The sequence below is a fragment of the Cryphonectria parasitica genome (genome assembly GCF_011745365.1).
Source record: "Cryphonectria parasitica EP155 unplaced genomic scaffold M406scaffold_1, whole genome shotgun sequence".
NCBI lineage: Eukaryota > Fungi > Ascomycota > Sordariomycetes > Diaporthales > Cryphonectriaceae > Cryphonectria > Cryphonectria parasitica.
In genome coordinates, this window is record NW_024468909.1 from 2,400,931 (window position 1) to 2,419,634 (window position 18,704).

Consider the following 18,704-nt stretch of genomic DNA (forward strand, 5'->3'; position numbering starts at 1 on the left):
CCAGGAACTTTTGGGCTTCCCACCCCGTACATGTCTGTCTCGAGTTGACTCGTCGCTTGTGACCGAATGTGACGGCGTGCGGAGGATTTCACAGGAACGGGTCCCAGTGCAGTCCTGAATACTTAATAACTTACGTCATACTGCTCTCATGGCGACTGCAGTTTTGATCCCCTTTCCAAAGTTCCTATGACTTACAATTTCAAGACAACGTTATGCAAAAGAATGAAGAAGCCGAACAAGAAAGAAGCTGGCGATCGCAAGGCTCCAAAGTGCCGACGCGCGCACGACTACGAATTGTGAAGTGACACACTAAAAATGTTGCGGAGTAGCTCCTAGCGTTACCGTGTGATATGGAGCAGACCTACTACGTCGTAGTTGGGTGTTATAGGGGATTCAGCGATCGTCGTTAGTGCCCAACCGCTCCCAGCCCAGCAGGACACGGTCGCCCAGTGGGCCCCCCGGTCCCTGGCTCACTGAGCTGTGTGATGCGTGCGTACGTGCGTGCGTACGTGAGCTTTGTTCAAACCCAACCACCCAGGGAGTCCATACAGCATAGCATTGCCGAAGGTAACTGAAGGAAAGGGCAGGACGAGAGTGTTGGGGGGAAGGAGGAGGAGGAGAAGAAATTAGAGAAATGAAGCAAAACAGAGTAAAAGAAGAGATAAAGAAAGAAAGAAAAGAAAGAGAAAAGAACTAGGAATTTTGTTCGGTTCCATGGCAAGCGGTCTGCTTAATCTTGGTAGCGTGCCTGCCATTCCTCGTTCTCGTCTCATCGACGAGAACAGACAAGCAGAGACGACGGAAGCATTGAAACGCCGGGATCAGAGCAGAGTCTGCCCTGACCACTTCAGACAATCAATCCAACCCCCCCTCGTCCCTCTCCTCCCTCTCTCACTCAGACACACTCTCTCGTTGCATTCCCACCCACCCTATACCACCTTGGAACATCGTCACTGGTCTGTACCCGTCACACCGAAACCCCTGTGGCGTTTTACCTGCGGTCCGTTGCATACTCATTTCATTTTTCCATCCTCATGGTAAATTCCTAGATCAACGGGACGCAGGAGTTTTCTTCCGACATCACCTGGGCTATTTGTGCCCAATCGAGATTGACGGTGCTGGTCCTGTTGCCTCTTGGTCTATTGGTAGGATTCAGGACGAGCCAGTTTGTGTTCGATTGTGCTCAGTGCACGGAGGCCTTAACCAAGGCGCTGTCCACCCGGCCCCCTCCCCCCACCCCTCTCTCTCTCGGGCCTCTTTGCCCAGCTCTTGGTCTCCTTGGGCCTCCCCCCTCCCTCCTCGGACAAACCAGCCCACTTTTCCATCCGCCTAACTCAGCGTGCCCTTGGGTGCAGTCAGCAACGACATTTCCGTCGCTGCCCACCCACCCTGCAGTGTTGCTGCTTACAGGGTCTGGATCCTGGACGCTTCGATTCCTCTACCTGCTTCCAGGTTTCCTGGACAAAAAGAGAGACACAGAGAGAGGGAGAGCTTGCTTCGTTACCCCCCCCCCCCTTCTCCAAGGGTTCCGTTGTGAGCCACCAGACGAGACGAAGCGACGATCCTCTCCCTCAGACCTACCTAGACACACGTCGACGCCCACACCCCCTCGCCTCTCATTGCTCTTTTGTTGTCGGTCGTGCTGCGACGTCAATTCGATAGCAATTGTGACGTCCCACGTAATCGACAACCACAGCAGCCATGGATCCGTGGGGCAGCCCAGCCTACCACGATGCCGCCGGTGCGTCGAGAAGGTACAATGGCAATAGCCAGATGAGTCCGAGGGACTACTCGGGCCAGCAAGGCCAAGCGCCAGCAGGATTCAAGTACGACCAATACCCTGGAGGTCTCAGTTCGCATGCCTCCCCCAACCCGGCCACCTCCCCCATCACCACGCCGCAGCTTCGCGATAACAACGGTGATGTCGCCATGGCTGACGCAAACGACCCATACGCAAGCATGAAGTACCCCATGCGTCCTCATCATTCGCAGCACGCCTCCTCCAGCAGCCGCTCGTCCGCACTGCACTCCCCCCCAGAGCCCTCCGCCGCTGCCCAGCGGTACTCGCCGATGGAGGTCCTGTCACCCACCTCGCCCTACGCGAAAGCAGGCGCCAGCCAGTTTTCCGCTCCTCCGACAACGCGCCAGTCGCCTGCCAGGGCCGCCGACTTCCAGTCACCGCAGAGCCCCTACTACCCAAACAGTCGGACGACCTCAGCGCAGCAGCTGCCGACCATGGCCTCCATGCCCGCTGGAGCTGATTCGCATTATCCATACGGCGGCGTTCTGAGTCCCGTCGGCAGGAACGACGCCTGGCAGAACGACCCGACCTCTCCCAGGAGGCTCGCAGCGGGCCCGCTGGTGAACAAGGGCCCGGTGCCCGAGTTCAGGAAGATACGGACGGCGCAGGACCTGCGGCCCAAGGTCAACGCGCAGCCTGCATTCCGCCGAGCAAATCCAGAGGGCGGATTTATCAGTGTCCGTTTGTCCAGCGTCCCCTTGAGCTTCGTCCACCGCTAACGCCCCGGCCACAGCCCCTTCAAGCCTTGACTGTTCACCTGCCGTCGACGTACCGCATCTGCAACCCGAGCTTCAAGTACGAGTCATCGCGGAACCCGAGACGAGTCCTCACGAAGCCCAGCAAGGGTTGCAAGAACGATGGCTACGATAACGAGGACAGTGACTACATTCTGTATGTGAACGACATACTCGGGTCGGAAGAGGCTGGACACAAGTGAGTACACACCCCAGCCGACGCAGCACCTGGAGGGGCACGGGGAAGCTGAACAGTTTGCGCAGGAATCGCTATTTGATCTTGGACGTACTAGGCCAGGGCACCTTTGGTCAAGTCGTCAAGTGTCAGAACCTGAAGACACAGGAAGTCGTCGCAGTCAAGGTCATCAAGAACCGCACCGCCTACTTCAATCAGAGCATGATGGAGGTCTCGGTCCTGGATTTGGTACGTTCGCTGCAAGGAAACTGTATGTGTGTTGTAGTAAGTAAGGACGCGTTGCTGACGATTGACAGCTCAACACCAAGCTGGACAAGAACGACGACCATCACCTGCTGAGGCTCAAGGACACCTTCATACACAGGCAACACTTGTGCTTGGTCTTCGAGCTCCTCAGTGTGAACCTGTACGAGCTGATCAAGCAGAACCAGTTCCGGGGTCTTAGCACCACGCTGGTCCGGGTTTTCGCCCAACAGCTCCTGAACGGACTGGCTCTCCTCAACAAGGCTCGGCTCATACATTGCGACTTGAAGCCTGAGAACATCCTCCTCAAGAATCTTGAAAGTCCAATCATCAAGATCATCGACTTTGGATCGGCATGTGACGAGCGACAGACGGTGTACACATACATCCAATCGAGGTTCTACCGGTCACCCGAGGTGTTGCTGGGCCTACCCTACTCCTCGGCCATAGATATGTGGTCTCTTGGATGCATTGTGGTCGAGCTCTTCCTCGGACTGCCCCTCTTCCCCGGCTCGTCTGAGTACAACCAGGTCTCCCGCATCGTTGAGATGCTGGGCAATCCTCCAAACTGGATGATCGAGATGGGCAAGCAAGCCGGCGAGTTCTTCGACAAGAAGGCAGACGAGTTTGGCCGTCGAACCTATCAACTGAAGAGTATGGAGCAGTACTCGCGCGAGCACGGCACCAAGGAGCAACCCAGCAAGAAGTACTTCCAGGCCGACAACCTGCCGGAGATCATCAAGTCGTATCCTATGCCAAGGAAGAATATGAAGCAGAGTGAGGTTGACCGAGGTATGTAGCCACACTCTGATAAGACCGCAACTGGACGGCCCCACTAACCTTCAGCAGAAATGCAAAACAGACTTGCCTTCATCGACTTCGTGAGAGGTCTTCTCACCATCAATCCGCTTGAGCGGTGGTCGCCACAGCAAGCGAAGCTGCATCCATTCATCACCCAGACCAAGTTCACTGGGCCGTTCGTTCCGCCGATGAATCTCAAGGCTAGCTCACTCAACAGGTCGCCTGCGCCCGGCACGCAACAGCAACAGCAAGCAGAGGCAATCAGCAAGCAGAGAGCGCAGCAGGCGCAGGCACAGGCCACCTCCGCCGCCCAGAGCGCCTACACCATGGCGAACTCTCAATACCAGTCACCCAGCCATGCACCCTCGGCATACGGGGGCGGCATGTATCCGTCCAATGGAGCCATCCAAGCAACTGGGGCCCCGCCGCCATATGCCGCGCAGTACGCGGGAGCATCTGCGCAGATGCCGCCAGCGAACTACGGAGCGGTCGCTCAGCAGCCCGGCATGTACCAACAGTCGGCGAGGCGGCCGAGGGCTTCGACCATGGAGCAGCAACAGAGTGGCATTCCGGCAGCGATACAGCGCGTTGCGAGCCACCTTGATCCGAACGCGCCCATTCGACTACAGCCCAGCCCAGCGTACTACCCGCCACCCCCAGACGGCGTTGGCCTGGTCGACCAGGCTGCTGGACGATCCAACGGGCGGAGAGGCAGTCAGCAGGCAGGCCGCGGCCGGAGCAACCGTGACTTCATCCGAAACCTCGAGGAGCGGACACTTGAGGAGGGCTTTGGCCAGAACAACCACTGGGGTCACTAAAGGCGATTGGCGACACCATGATACGGCCGTGCAGCTTCAACCAGTCAGTGCAGCTTTTACAAACACAGGGCACGAACTACGAGTAAGCTGGATGTTCCTAAAGCTACTTTTGCGGAGACTGGCAGACCGCAATGCCAATTTGTCACCGTGCTCATTGGTCGTGTGTACGAGGGGATGATCGCAGGGCAGAACATAATCTGTGGGGCAAGGCTCGATGTCACAACCCTACTCGACACCCTAGAGCGGACTCGGAACATGGTCCACATCCGTGACCTCAAACCCGATCGAGTTTACGATCCTTGCCAGGCTGGCTGCTCTGGACCTCGGTTGTACCTCAAGGACAGCCGAGTCCAAAAGGCAAGGCGGACAATAGATTGAGGGAAGCAAGCAGAGCTCTTCTTACGGAGAGGAGAGTGGGGGCCAAGCTGGCTGAGAAAACTCTATTCATACACATCGGGGCGGGCAAGGAAGGAAGAGCCTCGGCTGTTCGTCGCTTGCACACCTTAGTTGTCTTTTTTATGTCTTGACTTGCAAATTTATTTCCTGGCCTGGTCACCAATCCATACGCGGCGCATGGTGGTTGCTGATATGATATACGATTATGCCAAGAGGGATCGTGACCAGGGCGTTTCGTTTTAATCTGGTTTGGCTGTTGGAGGGGTTTGACGATGGCGATGGTGGTAGCAAGTCCTGCCTGGTCTAACGATGCCTCTGAAGCCAAGTGAATCAAGAAAGCATGCATAGCTATGGAATTTTCTTTCTCCCCCTCACCCCCTTTTTTTTTCTTTCTGCATTTGTCGTTCTTAAGAATTGCATTAAAGACAGAATTTTCTTGCTGGATGTCCTGATTTCCCTGCACATTGGTCTCGAAATGCCTCTGCACTTGTTATATTGGCTTGCTGATATATGAAGGGCATTCAGATCAGGGCTCGTCCTCTTCGGAATGACTTACACCCCGAGAATTGCCGCCGACACATATCTTGCGTAGCACTGACAAGTGTTCAGGGCGCACACTCGAGGAGGAGACTAAGGAACAAAGGCTTTGCTTGACTCTCAGTTCAGATACGACGGTGGGATGGACGGAAGACACGAAGCCCCCACTACGACAAAGCGGCTTTTTTTTCTCTTTCTTTTTCCGTGGGCTGAAATGAACCCAGCAACGTCAAGGCCAAGAGGTGATCTGGGCGTGGATGTGTGGGTGTGTGTTGTAACCCTCAGCTGTGAGATTTTTGGAGAGGAGAATCGTCGTTTTACTCTGTATGTACTGAAGAAACAAACAATGTGGTCCAGAGCTCGCCATCGCCGCCACCACCACCATCATGTCTCGAGACGATTGGACTCGTCCCCAGCTGATGTGTCACTCACCGTTCTTCAGCTCGGCTGCGGGCGCCGAGCGAAGTGGTTGTTATTGTGTGTCTTGTCTTCCTATAACGTGTGATTGGTACGGGGCGGCGAGACATCTCGTGTTGAATGTATCACCATCCCGACCAGGCTGGCTACAGTGTTCACATGGCAAGGCGCAAGGAGAGAAGGGGTGGGGTAGGAATGAATCACTCAGCCTCGTACCAAAGTGGGTGTGATCGCCACGCGGAAAGGAGGTGCGTGCAGTTGATATTAAGTGTGGTGAAGGCATTCTGACTGTTCTGTGTGGAAACGTTACGCATGTGAACTACCCTATTAAAATTGAGGACTTGATGTTGGTATAATCTCAATTGGAGAGTAGAGGGAGAGAGGAGAGTTGCCACCACCCAATCACTAAACTTGTGCTGAACCGGTTGAGTTACCGATAGGCTGGGTGTCACCGCGAGAGAAGCTAAGGGGTGCGCGAGGGTCTAATTATAGCGCCTCCCCACCACCAGCAGCTGCTACCCCAAGGCGTGCTCAGAATTCTGGCAGAGGGCACGCTGCACACATTGCATACTATACCAGCTAGTAGTAGCACATTAAACCCACGCGGCTGACACGGGTGGGACCCCCCCCCCCCCAGGCAGATAGCTCTGGTCTGCTGTGAATTCTGCTAAAGCTTGCGTGCCTCGGCCGTCAGCAGCAAATGAATAGGCTTACTACATCGTCGCCTACAGGAAGGCCACGGAAATGCTTGCTGTGTGCAGATAGGGGTCGGTCTGACTTTGCCCCCCCCCCCCAAAGCTCTTTTGGAAGGATGCAGAGACGGTCAGCAAGGAGAATTGTTCCAAGTTTTTTCTTTTCCTGCCAGTGTCCTCCTGCTACATGGAGCTTATGGAAACCCCCCCCCCCCCAATATGCATGCATGCATGCACCAACCTATGCAACGATACAGCAGCAGTCTGTTGCTTGTGTGTACTAATCTACTACGTAGTGTGCTATAGTAAACTACAGCGCTGCCCTCTCTCGGGGGTGGGGAGCTTGGGTGGACACCAGGCTCGGTGTCGCTTAGGGCTTAGGCTACAAGCGTCAAATCTGACGAGTTGCTGCTCACTACACAATTGTGCGTGCTCCTTTACGTACTTTTGTAGAGAAGGTCGATTGGGAATATAGAGGATGGAGTCAATGAGAGGAATGTATCGACGAGGACGGGAATGAGAGGAAACGCAGGAGAACTGGCAATTTTTCGCATGCTGTAGTACTACACAAGTAAGTGTAAGTGATGCTGTAGACATACTGTTATGGCGGTGGTATTCCTATGGCACAACAGTAATCCAGATTCGGGGATGACAGGGGATTCCTAGATGAGTTAAAATTGACGTTGATCCCTCTGAATCCCACTACTAACAAGGCCTAAGGCTGGGGCGCTTCCTCTCTACGATATCTGCCATACCTAATGACCGGCTACTTCTTCAGATGTCAGCCACAGAGAGAAAAAGAGAGCGAGAGAGGTCTACTTTAATCTGATGACACACACACCCCGAGCGCATATGTACCCGCAGTAATCTCACAAACCTCGCCCAGCAGGTTGTTTCTCAGCCCTCTGCTGATCTCTTCTGCTGCTCTGCCCTAGGTTCTTTCTTTCATCCAACGTTGACTACTCATCATCCGTTCAAGAGAGGTATAATACACGCTTCTTCTGCTTCTTCTTCCTTTTCCTCTCCAGAGTCTTCGCCAAGATGCACTGCCCGCCTGATCGTCGTCCACGCCGTCTACTGCGTGGTTTCTTGAGAGATCCTTCTGTCATTCTTTTTGTTCTCGGAATACGTCTACCGTCCGGTGGCTTGGCTGACACGCCTCCCGAGTCTGCAGTGGACAGACGCACTGATACCCTGCAAGGCAAGATACGGGTCGATATCAGATCAGATGAGTGCCGGATGATCATTTCAGCTCAGGTCTCCAGATGAGAGAAGAGGAATCAGACGAAACGGTCTTCCACCACCACCCTTTTGCCCTAGGAATCGCATATTCGGGTGTCATCATCATTGCAGCGCAATCTGCCACTACATTCGTGACTTGGTAGTGACAATTACAGACCGGTCCAACTACCTCCCAGCCAACGCCGAGGTATGTATGCCCTTTCTTCTTCTTATTCTCTTCTTCTCCAACCTGGTACTGCCTTGTTCAATTTTTTTTTTTTTTTTTTTTTTTCCCACGATGCTTGCTGGTCAACATTTTCCTCAACATTTTCCCCTCCCATTGTTGTGACTCCCCTCCTTGAACATCATGTGTGGGGACAAGCGTATCCTTCTGCATCTGCTTGTCAGCACTGCTGCAGACGGACGGAATACCCGTACTTGTGCACTGCCACAGAGGATAAAGACCCCTCTCACCTTTATCCCCAGCGGCTATTCGACCCTATCTCACAGCGTCCCGACAACGGAATGAATGGTCTGCGCTCGTTGATCACTCATGAACCTGACCCCTCTCTACGTGCCGCTGAAAAGAAAAAGAAAAGAAAAAAATGAAGGAGGCCGTGAAAGTCTTCCTCTCTTAGGGGCTTCTCCCGTAGGGATGTGGGAACTCCATGGTGAGCGCCACTGAGTGTGAGAGAGAAACAGAGGCCCACTACAGTTTCCGTCCGGCACCCACCGCAGCCGCTGAGGCCCAAAAAAACCAACCCCTCCCTTCGTCTCCAGCTCATATCAGTCGAGTGCGCGAGGGAGGCACAGTATCCTCCCGCCCCGCCAGTGAGGGTAGAGTGACTCTCATCATCACCCCTTCCTCCACACTACACTGCAACGCGCTAGAGGGCAGGGCAGGATGAGCAACAGTGGGTAGTTTACCCACAGAAACCTGCTACTGCACTATGCATACTTGCATGCCAGTATACCTACTACTTACTAGTACCAACCAACTCTCCATCCCTGCGCTATTCCCTCCTGCTGCTGTCGGCCCCGCCTTTTGTTTTGTTTGCCCTGTCATTTTGCTTGCTTGCCGATGGCGCGACATGCAACTTTGACGGCTGCTCTGCCCTCTTTCTTTTGCTCGTTGTTGTTCCAAGTTTGTGCCTGCATCAGCGCCCACGTCTAAGCCTCACTATTAGGTTCCATCCAGGGCCGCTATTGACCTGTCGCCTGCCGACTGCCGCAATAAACCACTTTCTCTCCGTCGCGCTCCGATCGCCCGTCCGGGGTGGAGGGAAGTGAACAGTGGACAGTAGGTAGACAAAGTGACAAAAGAAGAGGGTGACAGCCTGCGACCTCACACACCGAAAAGGGCCACCACACCAGAAACCACAGACCACGGACCAAACAAAGACCAGCCCTGAGAGGTGATGCATGTCGTTGACCGCCGGAACTGGGTACCAGGCCAGCTGAGAAGAGGCCCAGCAGGAGTGAAAAGCAGCCACCCGTCATCATTCGTCCAGTCAACATCCCGGCTTCTCCTGGGTACGCTCTGCCCTGGAACAGAGAGACTGTAACCCGAGACAGAGAACGCGAGGTTGCAGGCACATCCAGACTGGGACACACACATACACACACACACACGCGCGCGCGCACGCACACACACTCACACTCACACTCACACACACTCACACTCACACTCACACTCACACTCACACTCACACTCACTCACGCACAGACAGCCAATCCTCTAAGCCTCCAAGCATCGTGTGGTAACCTCACAGCAGCAAACAGTGACCAAGAAGAACCAACCCTGAAAAGAGAAACAAGAGACAACAAGAGAGGAGTTTCAAAAGAAAGAAGAAGAAAAGAAAAAGAAAAAAAGCAAATCCAGAATTTGAACAAGAAACGAACAGAAGGGGGTCAAAAATTGGGGGTCACTAGCTACCCGGGTCTCCCCCCCTCTCCCTCTCTTCCTTCCCCTCCCCTCCTCTTCTACCCTCCTTTTTCTCAAGGTATTATTATTTCTGTAAGAATAATAATGCCTTTCGGTCGCCTACAAAAACCAAACAACCGATCTCAACACAACATACCTGTTGAATCGGCTGGTCCTGCTGCTGGTCCTCAGAGCACTGCTGGTCCGGGTTCTCAGAGCATCGGCGCCATTGGCATTTCCTCATCGGGCCCTGCTGGCGCACACAGTCAGGCTCAACCTCCACCGCCGCCTGGCTCTGGCCCTGGCCCTGGTCATCCTCTTACACCATTCCAGGGTCCCTCCTCCTCCTCTGCTGCTCCATCCTCAGCCTTGGGCCAAGGCCCCGCCAACCTACCTCTAACCACCAACGAATCCTTTGTTCAGGATCTACGAGTTGTCTCACAGAACCAGCAACACCCACCGCCTCACCTCTACGCGTCTGCCTCATCCCCTTCCTCGATTGATTTGGACCTCAGCGCACAGGGCCTCAACAGTCAGCAGCAGCAGCAGCAGCACCACCACCACCACCACCAACACCAACACCTCCACGCCCAGCTGCATCAGCTGCAACCCCTCAACACTAGCACCTCTGCCGAGGCCAAGGTCCGCCGGGCTGCGTCCGATTTTGTCGACGCCGTCGCCAGGTCGCAGTCCCACAGATACAACCAGGTCTCTACCCCCATCCAGATCAATCCCTCCTACGGTACCAGTTACACGGATCTCTCCAAGACACTGCAGGCCGATCCACAGAGTCAGCACCCTTTTGCTTACCAGCAGCAACAGCAGCAACAGCAGCAACATCAACAACCACCACAACAGGTCGCCCCAGAACAGCACCACCAGGTCGCCGCCCCCGTGGAACCTCGACGATCCACACGGCGTCTCATCCGAACTATTCTGACCGGCGCTCCGAAGTCTGAACAGAACCGCTCCGACCCCTCCCACAACAGTTACTACGACAACACCTCGGGTCCTGGCCGCCGCAGCTCCAAGCGCCTAAGCAACCCCAACCCGCCCGTCTTACGGACCGGCCCGTCTCAAGTCTCTCTGGAACAACAGCCTCTAGACTGGCAGTCACAGGGTCCCCCATCTCAGCCGTCACCGTCGCAGAGCGTGCGTCCGACCATAATCCTGCCCTGCCCTGCCCTGCCCAGACGAAACTCGATAACTAACTCTTCCAATTGCCGTGCTACAGATCGCCCACGAGTTTCAGCAACCCACCCTCCGTCGCGTTCCTACCAACCAAGACCAATCTCCCTTCTCCGAGGCCGACGAGGCCGCGTTTCAGCAGCAGCAGCAGGCCCAGATACACGTCCAAACCCAGCTGACACCCGACCACCAGCAGCACCTGGGCCAGGTAGCCTTCGACCCCGCCACGCGACAGTACCAGTTCATTGCCCACTCGCCACACCACTCCCCCCAGGCCCCTCAACAGTCCGAAGGGAACCCGCTCGCATACCCAGGGCATCTCGGGACCGAACACATCCAGAACATCGAGACAATATCGCAGGTGTCGCATGAGTCCCCCGTTACTGAAGGCGAGCTACAACCCTCCTCCAGCGCTCCATCTACGGCCGTTTCACCCGGCACGCGATACTCAACACAACAGGACTTCCCCTCACGCACCTCGTCTTTGCAACCACACCAGGGACAGGCGTCGCAAGCCCAGCAACAGCAACAGCAGCCGCCACAGGAGGATACAGATAATATGGCCCCACCGCCAGGAGGAGGACCACCACAGGCGAGACGACAACAACAAGACACCGAGAAGAGTTCGAGGGGGGACCTGCAACCAGGGGCGCCGCCTGGGTACAGACACAGCCAGCAGCAATCCAACAGCATGAACCCCATGCCGCCAGGGCCTCCGGGCGGGGCTGGCCAGAATAACTTCAGAACGAGCACGATACAGGAGAGGGCGCCGCCAGCACAATTCGATGGTGCGGCAGAACATGGTCGTAACAGCCCGCAGCCGACAGAAGACTCAGATAAGGCTTTCAAAGAGTTGCGTATGTATCTCGTGTGTGATTAGCATCTGCTGCCCCTGCTTGCTCGTGCGCGGGTCATGTGTGGCGTGTGTATGTGCGCGTGTGCATGCGTGCTAACAGATGGTTGTAGTGCAAAAATACAAGAACGTCAAACGACTGTACTTTGACGGCAAAACCCAGATCGAGTCGCTGAACGGGCAGGTCGAGCAGCTCCAAAATGCCGTCGCCAACCAGAGGATATCACAGTCACGCACCGCGCTGGATGACAACGAGTACTCGACACGCTTCAACAGGCTGAACGGTGCAATTAACAATTTGTCGTTTAACATCCGCAAGGACTGGACGTCGCTACCAGAATGGCTGAGCAAGTATGTCAGTGCTGATGCGCTCAAGACGGGCAAGCAGGAGATGACAGCAGTCGGCCGGGCCGTGATCACGAGGTGGCTCGTTGAGAAAATCTTCTACGGCTGCTTTCACCCTGGTCTCGATCCGGAGCTCAGCAGGTCGCTGAAGAAGGTCGAACAGAACATCCGGCGGTTCAGCTACACCATGACCAGCCAGGAGGAGTTCGACGCCCTGACGTCAAAGGTGCTGAGCTGGCGAATGACGACGCTCGAGGGCCTGCAGGACGTGCTGCAGTCTGCAGACAGCGCGAACTACCGCCAGGAGTTCATCCGCGACGCCACCGCGTCCCTTACCAGCTATGTCTTCCAGCATCTCACGGACCCACCACCAGCCGGTGTGGACGGGAGCGCGAGTATGATTGTGGAGCTTGCTGTGGGCATCGCAGCAAACCTACCGCTCGAGAGTCGAGATGTGGCGATCCGCTACCCCGTACCGGAGGATCTCATACAGCCCGAGTTTATGGACGTGGAAAAGACGGGGCTCCCACCTATCGAAACCAGGCCGTCAGATAGCGATGGTGAGACCGACTCGAGAGGAGACGATACCGGCAAGGAGAGCGGCGGGGAGAAGAGTAGCAGTAGCAAGGAGCGCAACAAGACCAGAGCCGGTACGTCAGCGATTTCAACTCTTTCCAGTATCCTCAGCAACGCTCCGGCGGCCCTCGTCCCCGCGGCCCTTGTTCCTGGGGGATCCATTCGGAAGGACAGCGGTCTCGCCGCACAGCAATCCTCTGCCTCTGCTGATAGGGTTCCTTCGACTGCGACTTCGTTTACTGACTCGAACTCCTACATAGCCCTGCCACCCAAGGACAGCAATAAAGTGCGGTTCGCGGGCTTTCTGGCCGTCGAGGTGCGCGGCCGTCAGGTACTTGTCAAAGCGCCTGTCTGGACGCTCGGCTGAAGAGAAGTGGGGCAAATTCTCACCACATGCGTGCGAAGATGCGTTCTCTCCCTCCAGGACTCGCCCCCCCGCCCCCCGCCCCCACCCGACGACTGCAGCGGGAACATTGCCTTTTTCCAGTAAATGCCATGTCTTTGAAGCATGTAAAAAATCAGGGCCGCCTAACACATTTGGATTGCCTTGTCTGGATGCTGGTGTCGTCGCGCCGCTGCGCCGCGTCTCCGAGTTTGCGGCCAGGAAAATACCTGGAGATGATGCTGTGACGAACGATGGGATCCAGGCAGGGGGAAAAGAAATCAACCCGTTTTATTTTATTCCCAGCATATCTTCGCTTCTTCCAATCCTCCCCACCAGTATGGGCTTCTCTCATTTGGTATTTGGCCCTTTGGAACCAGGCTTTGTTGTATGTCAGGGGGATGGATGATATCATAGAGGAGGGCCTGGAGAGCATTTGCACATTTTACGATTCCAAAAGAACGTCATGACCAAGAAAAGACTATTGTAGTAGAGCTTGGGCCCCGTGGGCCGGGAGGGGATTATTTAAAGACCCATTACGGACTTCTTATTTACATTTTTGTGCCTTGCAAGTGAAGACCATCTAAAACAATGCCACACACGACTTGGCATTACACACTCACTTCACCGATGACTTGGGAATGAAGCAGAAGCCATCGTCAGCCTTGATAACCGAAGTGAAAAAGGACAAAGCAACGAAGACGGAGGCAATGAACAAGATCACTTTTGGGGGGATAAGTCTGCTCATTCTGGCATCCCGGTTAATAAGTTTAAATTCAAGTACTTAATGTGTGTGTGTGGGAGGGAGTTCCGCCGGGCAAGGAGACTTGTTGTATAGTGGTTAGTTGATGGTTAGTAAATGGAATTGTACTTGTACCTGGATGCCCCAGTCACCGCCTGCCTATCTCCGCAGACATGAAAGATTCTGCCACCCAGAAATGCCCCTCCATTCATCCAGACGATTCTCACGATTCCCACCTCGATTTTCAGGAACAGACGACAACCAACGACGCCATAGGAATTGATCAATAGACAAAGTTCTCAGATTGCTCTTTTTCCATTCTCTATAACACATCAAATAACCTAACCTCCTTCTCCAAGTCCCTTCATTAATAGAAAATATGACAGCCGACAACCCCTCCAAACCAAACCACCTCGACCCCTCTGAATTGGGAACCAAGGAATAGTATGATCCTTTTCTCTCTTCCCCCTTTACCCTGGTGGATACAAGAACCCCCCCCCCCCCCCTCAGAGCTGACCGTCTCGCCCACCCACCTTTCTCAACAGCTGGGACTCCCTCTACACCACCGAACTCACCAACCACACCTCTAACCCCTCGGACCGCGGCACCGTCTGGTTCGACGACTCCGATGCCGAGGCCAAGCTCCTCGAATACCTCGAGGACCAGACGACCACCACCACAACCTCCTCCTCCTCCTCCTCCTCCTCACAACAACAACACCCCTTATTAGACAGAAACACGACCTCCTTTCTCGACCTAGGCTGCGGCAACGGCAGCCTCCTCCTCGCCCTGCGCGACGACGGCTGGGCCGGCCGCGCGCTCGGGGTAGACTACTCGGACAAGAGCGTAGCGCTCGCGCGGCAGGTGGCGCAGGCACATAGGAGGGACGAAGAAGAGGAAGAGAAAGTAAGAGAAGAACTCGACGACGATGAGGAGGGCGAGTGCCGCGGCGACGGCAGCAGCAGTAGTAGTAGTAGGGTAAGGAACGAGGAGGTGGAGTTTGCGGCCTGGGACGTCCTGCAGGGCTCGTACGATGCAGTGCTGTCCGGCGCACAGGCGCAAGGGTGGGACGTCGTGCTGGACAAGGGCACGTTCGACGCCATCAGCCTGAGCGAGGAGCAGGGCGCCGACGGGCGGAGGAGCTGTGAGGGGTACAAGGGGCGGGTGGTCAGGCTGGTGAGGCCGGGCGGGCTGTTCCTCGTGACGAGCTGTAACTGGACCGAGGAGGAGCTGGAGAGGTGGTTTGGCGAGGGGAGCAGCGAAGTCGAGGGCGGGAGGTTTGTGAGGGTGGGCAAGGTCGAGTACCCCAGCTTCAGTTTCGGAGGGGTCAAGGGGCAGACGATTAGCACGCTGTGTTTTCAGAGGGTTTGATGGAATATCAAGAAGTTGTTGGTTTGGCCAGAGCAAAGAAAGAAGAAGACAAACAAAGCATGAGACAATCGTGTATTTTGGTCCCAATGGAACGAGCATGACTCTACCCGACATGCGCGCGACAATGCATGATCCTAGCCTGTAACATCTTGGGAAAATGCAGACATGGACTTCATCAACAGCGCGGCAAGTCTCCTCTCTCTACGGTTTGATGACTGGTATAATTTTACATCCCCTCCATTTGAGCCCAGGCTGCTGGACTCTTCCTCCCCCCCCCCCTGCCTTCGACGACGGTCCGCTACTAACAAACCGCAACTGGTGTGTACCCCCGTCCCCACCAAGAAGGCGGAAATTGATAGTGCTCCTCCTGTATGCCTGGTCCGAGCTCTAATGGTGTAATTTCTCTTGAACTTCCTCGTAACTGAATCTGGAACGCTGAGATGTGATCAAGGGTTTAAGAGAAGACAAAACAGTCTAAAGAAACGCGATGAATCTCGGCGTGACTCTGAAATTTGGACGGGGGCTCGTGTTGGGAAAGTCTTTGGTTCATTAGATGTCTCGTGTCTAAGGCGATGTGTTCATAGGTTCTCCACCTGGCAGAGGACCAGTCGCGACCGCAGCGGCAGTAGTTGCGAAATACCGGACATCCACGTCGTCGTCCTTCTGTAGCTTCTCCAGGTTTGGCATCACGCGCTCCTGGATCAGCCCCTGACCCTGAGAGGACGGTGTCCCAGTCTCGCCCGCCTTCTCGAGCTCATAAATGGTCCCAGACTCAGGCAGGCGCCGCATGACATCGATAAGTACAGCATAAGTCTTGGCGACGTTGAACCGGATGTTTGGAATCTCATCCGCCACCAGCTTGTCGAGCATGGGCAGGATCGATTTGGCAATCACATCCATGCTCACAACAGTTGCCAGAGTCTGTCATGTAATCGGTCAGTGTCTTTTACTATAGGGCAGTAATGGCTCGATTTCTGTAGAGGGCAACCTACCGTGATGGCAAAGCATGTCGTCATCCTGTAGAGATAATTCGGGTGATTGCCCATAGCCATCACCTTGGGAATGATCGCCTCGCTGGCCCAATCGACACCAAAAACCTCTGTGAGCTTCTTGAGGTTGTGAGTGGCTGCCTCACGGATGGAGAAGACTGTATCTCCAAGCCAGCCCATGCAAAGTGCACTCAGCTTCTCGTCAAAGAACTTGACTCCGAGTTGGCTTGCCAACAGCGGAATGTACTCGATGATCGCCAAGCGGACTCGCCACTGCTTATCCTCAGCGAGCTGAACGATGGCGGGGAGGAGAGATTGCGAGAGCAGGTCGATCCCGATGACTGTATGTGGTTAGCAAGGAGAGGCCATTCGGGTGGACAGGAAGCACGCACCCTGGTTCACGAGCTCGAGCTTCGAGATGATGTGCAGGCGGACTTCTGGGAACTCATCCTTGAGCATCTGGAGGAACATGGGCAGCAGGTGGTCAATAGTCCTAGAACCGAGTCAGCATGATCAGCCGCAAGGGATTGTACCAGGCGAAACATACTCCTGCTTGCCCAGGATAGGAGCCAGGCCGCTGATCTGGGTGCCCAGAGCGGCGCGGACGTGTTGGGAATTGTCCGAAACGAGATCCTCGATGCTAGCCATGATGTCGTTCAGGAGGACATTCCGCTCGACCAAGGCACAGAACCCAGGAATCTGTCCCGCAATTGCCGTCCGCACCTCGGCTTCGTTATCCTTGAGCAGCTTCACGAAAGAGGGCACCAGATCTCTTGCCACAACCTCCTCGTCGACTGCCTTTGCAATCTGGACCGATAATCAGCGATGTGGACATGGAGAACCAGAACAAATAGCCTCTACATACCTTCTCAAACCGGTCTGCAATCATGTACCTGACTCGCCAGCTCTTGTCTTCTATCAGGCTCCGAAGGGAGGTGAGAAGGACGCCGTGGCTAGACTGCTGCTCTTTGGGAACAACCTCGGCAATGGCAATGAGAACCTCGACGGTCAGTAAGCGCACCGAGTCTTGATCGTCCTGCGCGAGGTGCTGAAACATGGGTATCATCTCCTCCACCACAATCGATGCCGGCATCTCCTTGACGAACTTTGCTAGGTTGGTCGCAGCTTGACGGCGGACCATCGGGGTCTCATCGTGGACAAGCTGTCCAAACTGCTGGCGCAGCTGGGACTGAATAGGTGGCGAGACCTTCTGGTAGGGGCTAGTGTAGAGACCGCACCCTGATACTTTGGACGTGAACCAATCTGCCTTGGAGAGTCGGATCGTCAGGGGAATGAAGTATTCTTCGACCTGCTGGGACGAAAGATCTACGCAGATCTTGTTGAGGGACTCGACAGCCTATAATCTTTGAGTTGAGCTAAGGTGCCTCAGGCCACAGGTATCATGAAGAAGGAAGGGGAAGGGGGGTCCCGTTGGGCAGAAGTGACGTACCTTGTCCCGCACCACTGGCTCCTCGATAGCTGCGAGGTTCTCGAGGGGCGACAGGAGGACATGACCCCATTGAGGCCCACCGACATACTCGATGAAGTTGCCGAGCTCCTCGCTTAGGGCAACAAGAACCTCATCTTCGTCTTCGACGGATTCTGTATTCCTGTTAGGCATCGTGTCTATACGCTTTGTAGAGGGAGAAGAGGGAGAGGCGCGGACCGTCGAGGAAGGGGATGAGCTCCTCCCGAGTGCGCTCGGCGCCCAAGGCGAGGGCGATGGTAGAGAGACGTCGAATGGCATTGAGGCGGAGGATGACATCGTCGTGCTATTTTTGATCAGTCAGTCGCACATACAGGATGGGGCGATAGCTATAGAGGTAGCGGGGTTGCGCACCTTCAGCTCGTCGATGAGCACAGCGATGGGGTAAAGCTCATCGTTCGCATTCGGCGCGTCAGCCATGGCGAGCGATGTGGGTGAGGATGGTTCCTGCGTAGATGTCGGACAACAAGTATAAAGGTTCTGCAATGAGGAGAGAATGTGAGCGCGGGTCGGAGCTTGATCGCGTGCTAGGTGATGTAATATGCAACCGACTTTTGCAGCTGATTCTCGCGTTGGACCAGTTGTGCCTCAGACTACTTCAATCAGGCAGGCTCCGCTTGTCGGGTTGCTGACGTCGTGTCCAGATGAATATCGTGAGGTATGAATCGTCGTCCAAGGAAAAGGATCGCGATGGTGCCGCCGCTTGATGTGGTCGGAGGGGGTGTTGGGAGGGGGTGGGTGAGAGGTATGGCGGGCTTAAGGTGGATTGGGATGAAGTCAGGTCGAGATGCATCTGAGATGGATGGCAAATGGGCGAACATGTCAGTCGGGACCAGCCAAGCTTGGCAGGCCTGGGTCTGATTGTTGGCGGCAGCAGCCCCTTGGCCCCCTCCTACAGCTCCTTCAGCAACGTACCGCGCTACACAGTAGCAGAATAGGGCTTGCCGTGGCAGGCTAAACGTCCTAATTTCCAGCCCAACAACGCCTCCGCG

At 55.2% G+C, this 18,704-nt stretch overlaps 4 protein-coding genes across 4 annotated transcripts; 3 read left to right on the forward strand and 1 right to left on the reverse strand.

Annotated features, from left to right (window-relative positions):
- The first annotated feature begins 1,301 nt into the window (after positions 1-1,301).
- M406DRAFT_271148 (uncharacterized protein) lies at positions 1,302-6,294 on the forward strand. Its single transcript, XM_040918104.1, has 5 exons — positions 1,302-2,478; positions 2,535-2,734; positions 2,800-2,959; positions 3,028-3,766; positions 3,821-6,294. The coding sequence occupies exons 1-5, from the start codon at positions 1,702-1,704 to the stop codon at positions 4,591-4,593; spliced, it is 2,649 nt and encodes an 882-aa protein (XP_040781052.1). The 5' UTR covers positions 1,302-1,701; the 3' UTR covers positions 4,594-6,294.
- A 3,591-nt stretch (positions 6,295-9,885) lies between these two features.
- Positions 9,886-13,677, forward strand: M406DRAFT_349040 (uncharacterized protein; the record flags this gene model as incomplete). The annotated part of the gene is made up of 4 exons (XM_040922440.1): positions 9,886-10,932; positions 11,015-11,825; positions 11,935-12,816; positions 13,003-13,677. The coding sequence occupies 4 exons, from the start codon at positions 9,886-9,888 to the stop codon at positions 13,107-13,109; spliced, it is 2,847 nt and encodes a 948-aa protein (XP_040781053.1). The 3' UTR covers positions 13,110-13,677.
- Positions 13,678-14,135: 458 nt separating this feature from the next.
- M406DRAFT_354254 (S-adenosyl-L-methionine-dependent methyltransferase) lies at positions 14,136-15,308 on the forward strand. The gene is made up of 2 exons (XM_040922870.1): positions 14,136-14,310; positions 14,412-15,308. Exons 1-2 carry the CDS (start codon positions 14,246-14,248, stop codon positions 15,235-15,237), a joined length of 891 nt encoding a protein of 296 aa, XP_040781054.1. The 5' UTR covers positions 14,136-14,245; the 3' UTR covers positions 15,238-15,308.
- On the reverse strand, positions 15,296-18,470 carry M406DRAFT_344007 (uncharacterized protein). Its single transcript, XM_040921938.1, has 9 exons — positions 18,265-18,470; positions 18,067-18,192; positions 17,893-17,998; positions 17,677-17,828; positions 17,092-17,583; positions 16,774-17,033; positions 16,619-16,719; positions 16,230-16,567; positions 15,296-16,158 (listed from the first exon to the last, which is right to left on the reverse strand). The coding sequence occupies exons 2-9, from the start codon at positions 18,130-18,132 to the stop codon at positions 15,802-15,804; spliced, it is 1,872 nt and encodes a 623-aa protein (XP_040781055.1). The 5' UTR covers positions 18,133-18,192; positions 18,265-18,470; the 3' UTR covers positions 15,296-15,801.
- Between the last annotated feature and the right edge of the window lie 234 nt (positions 18,471-18,704).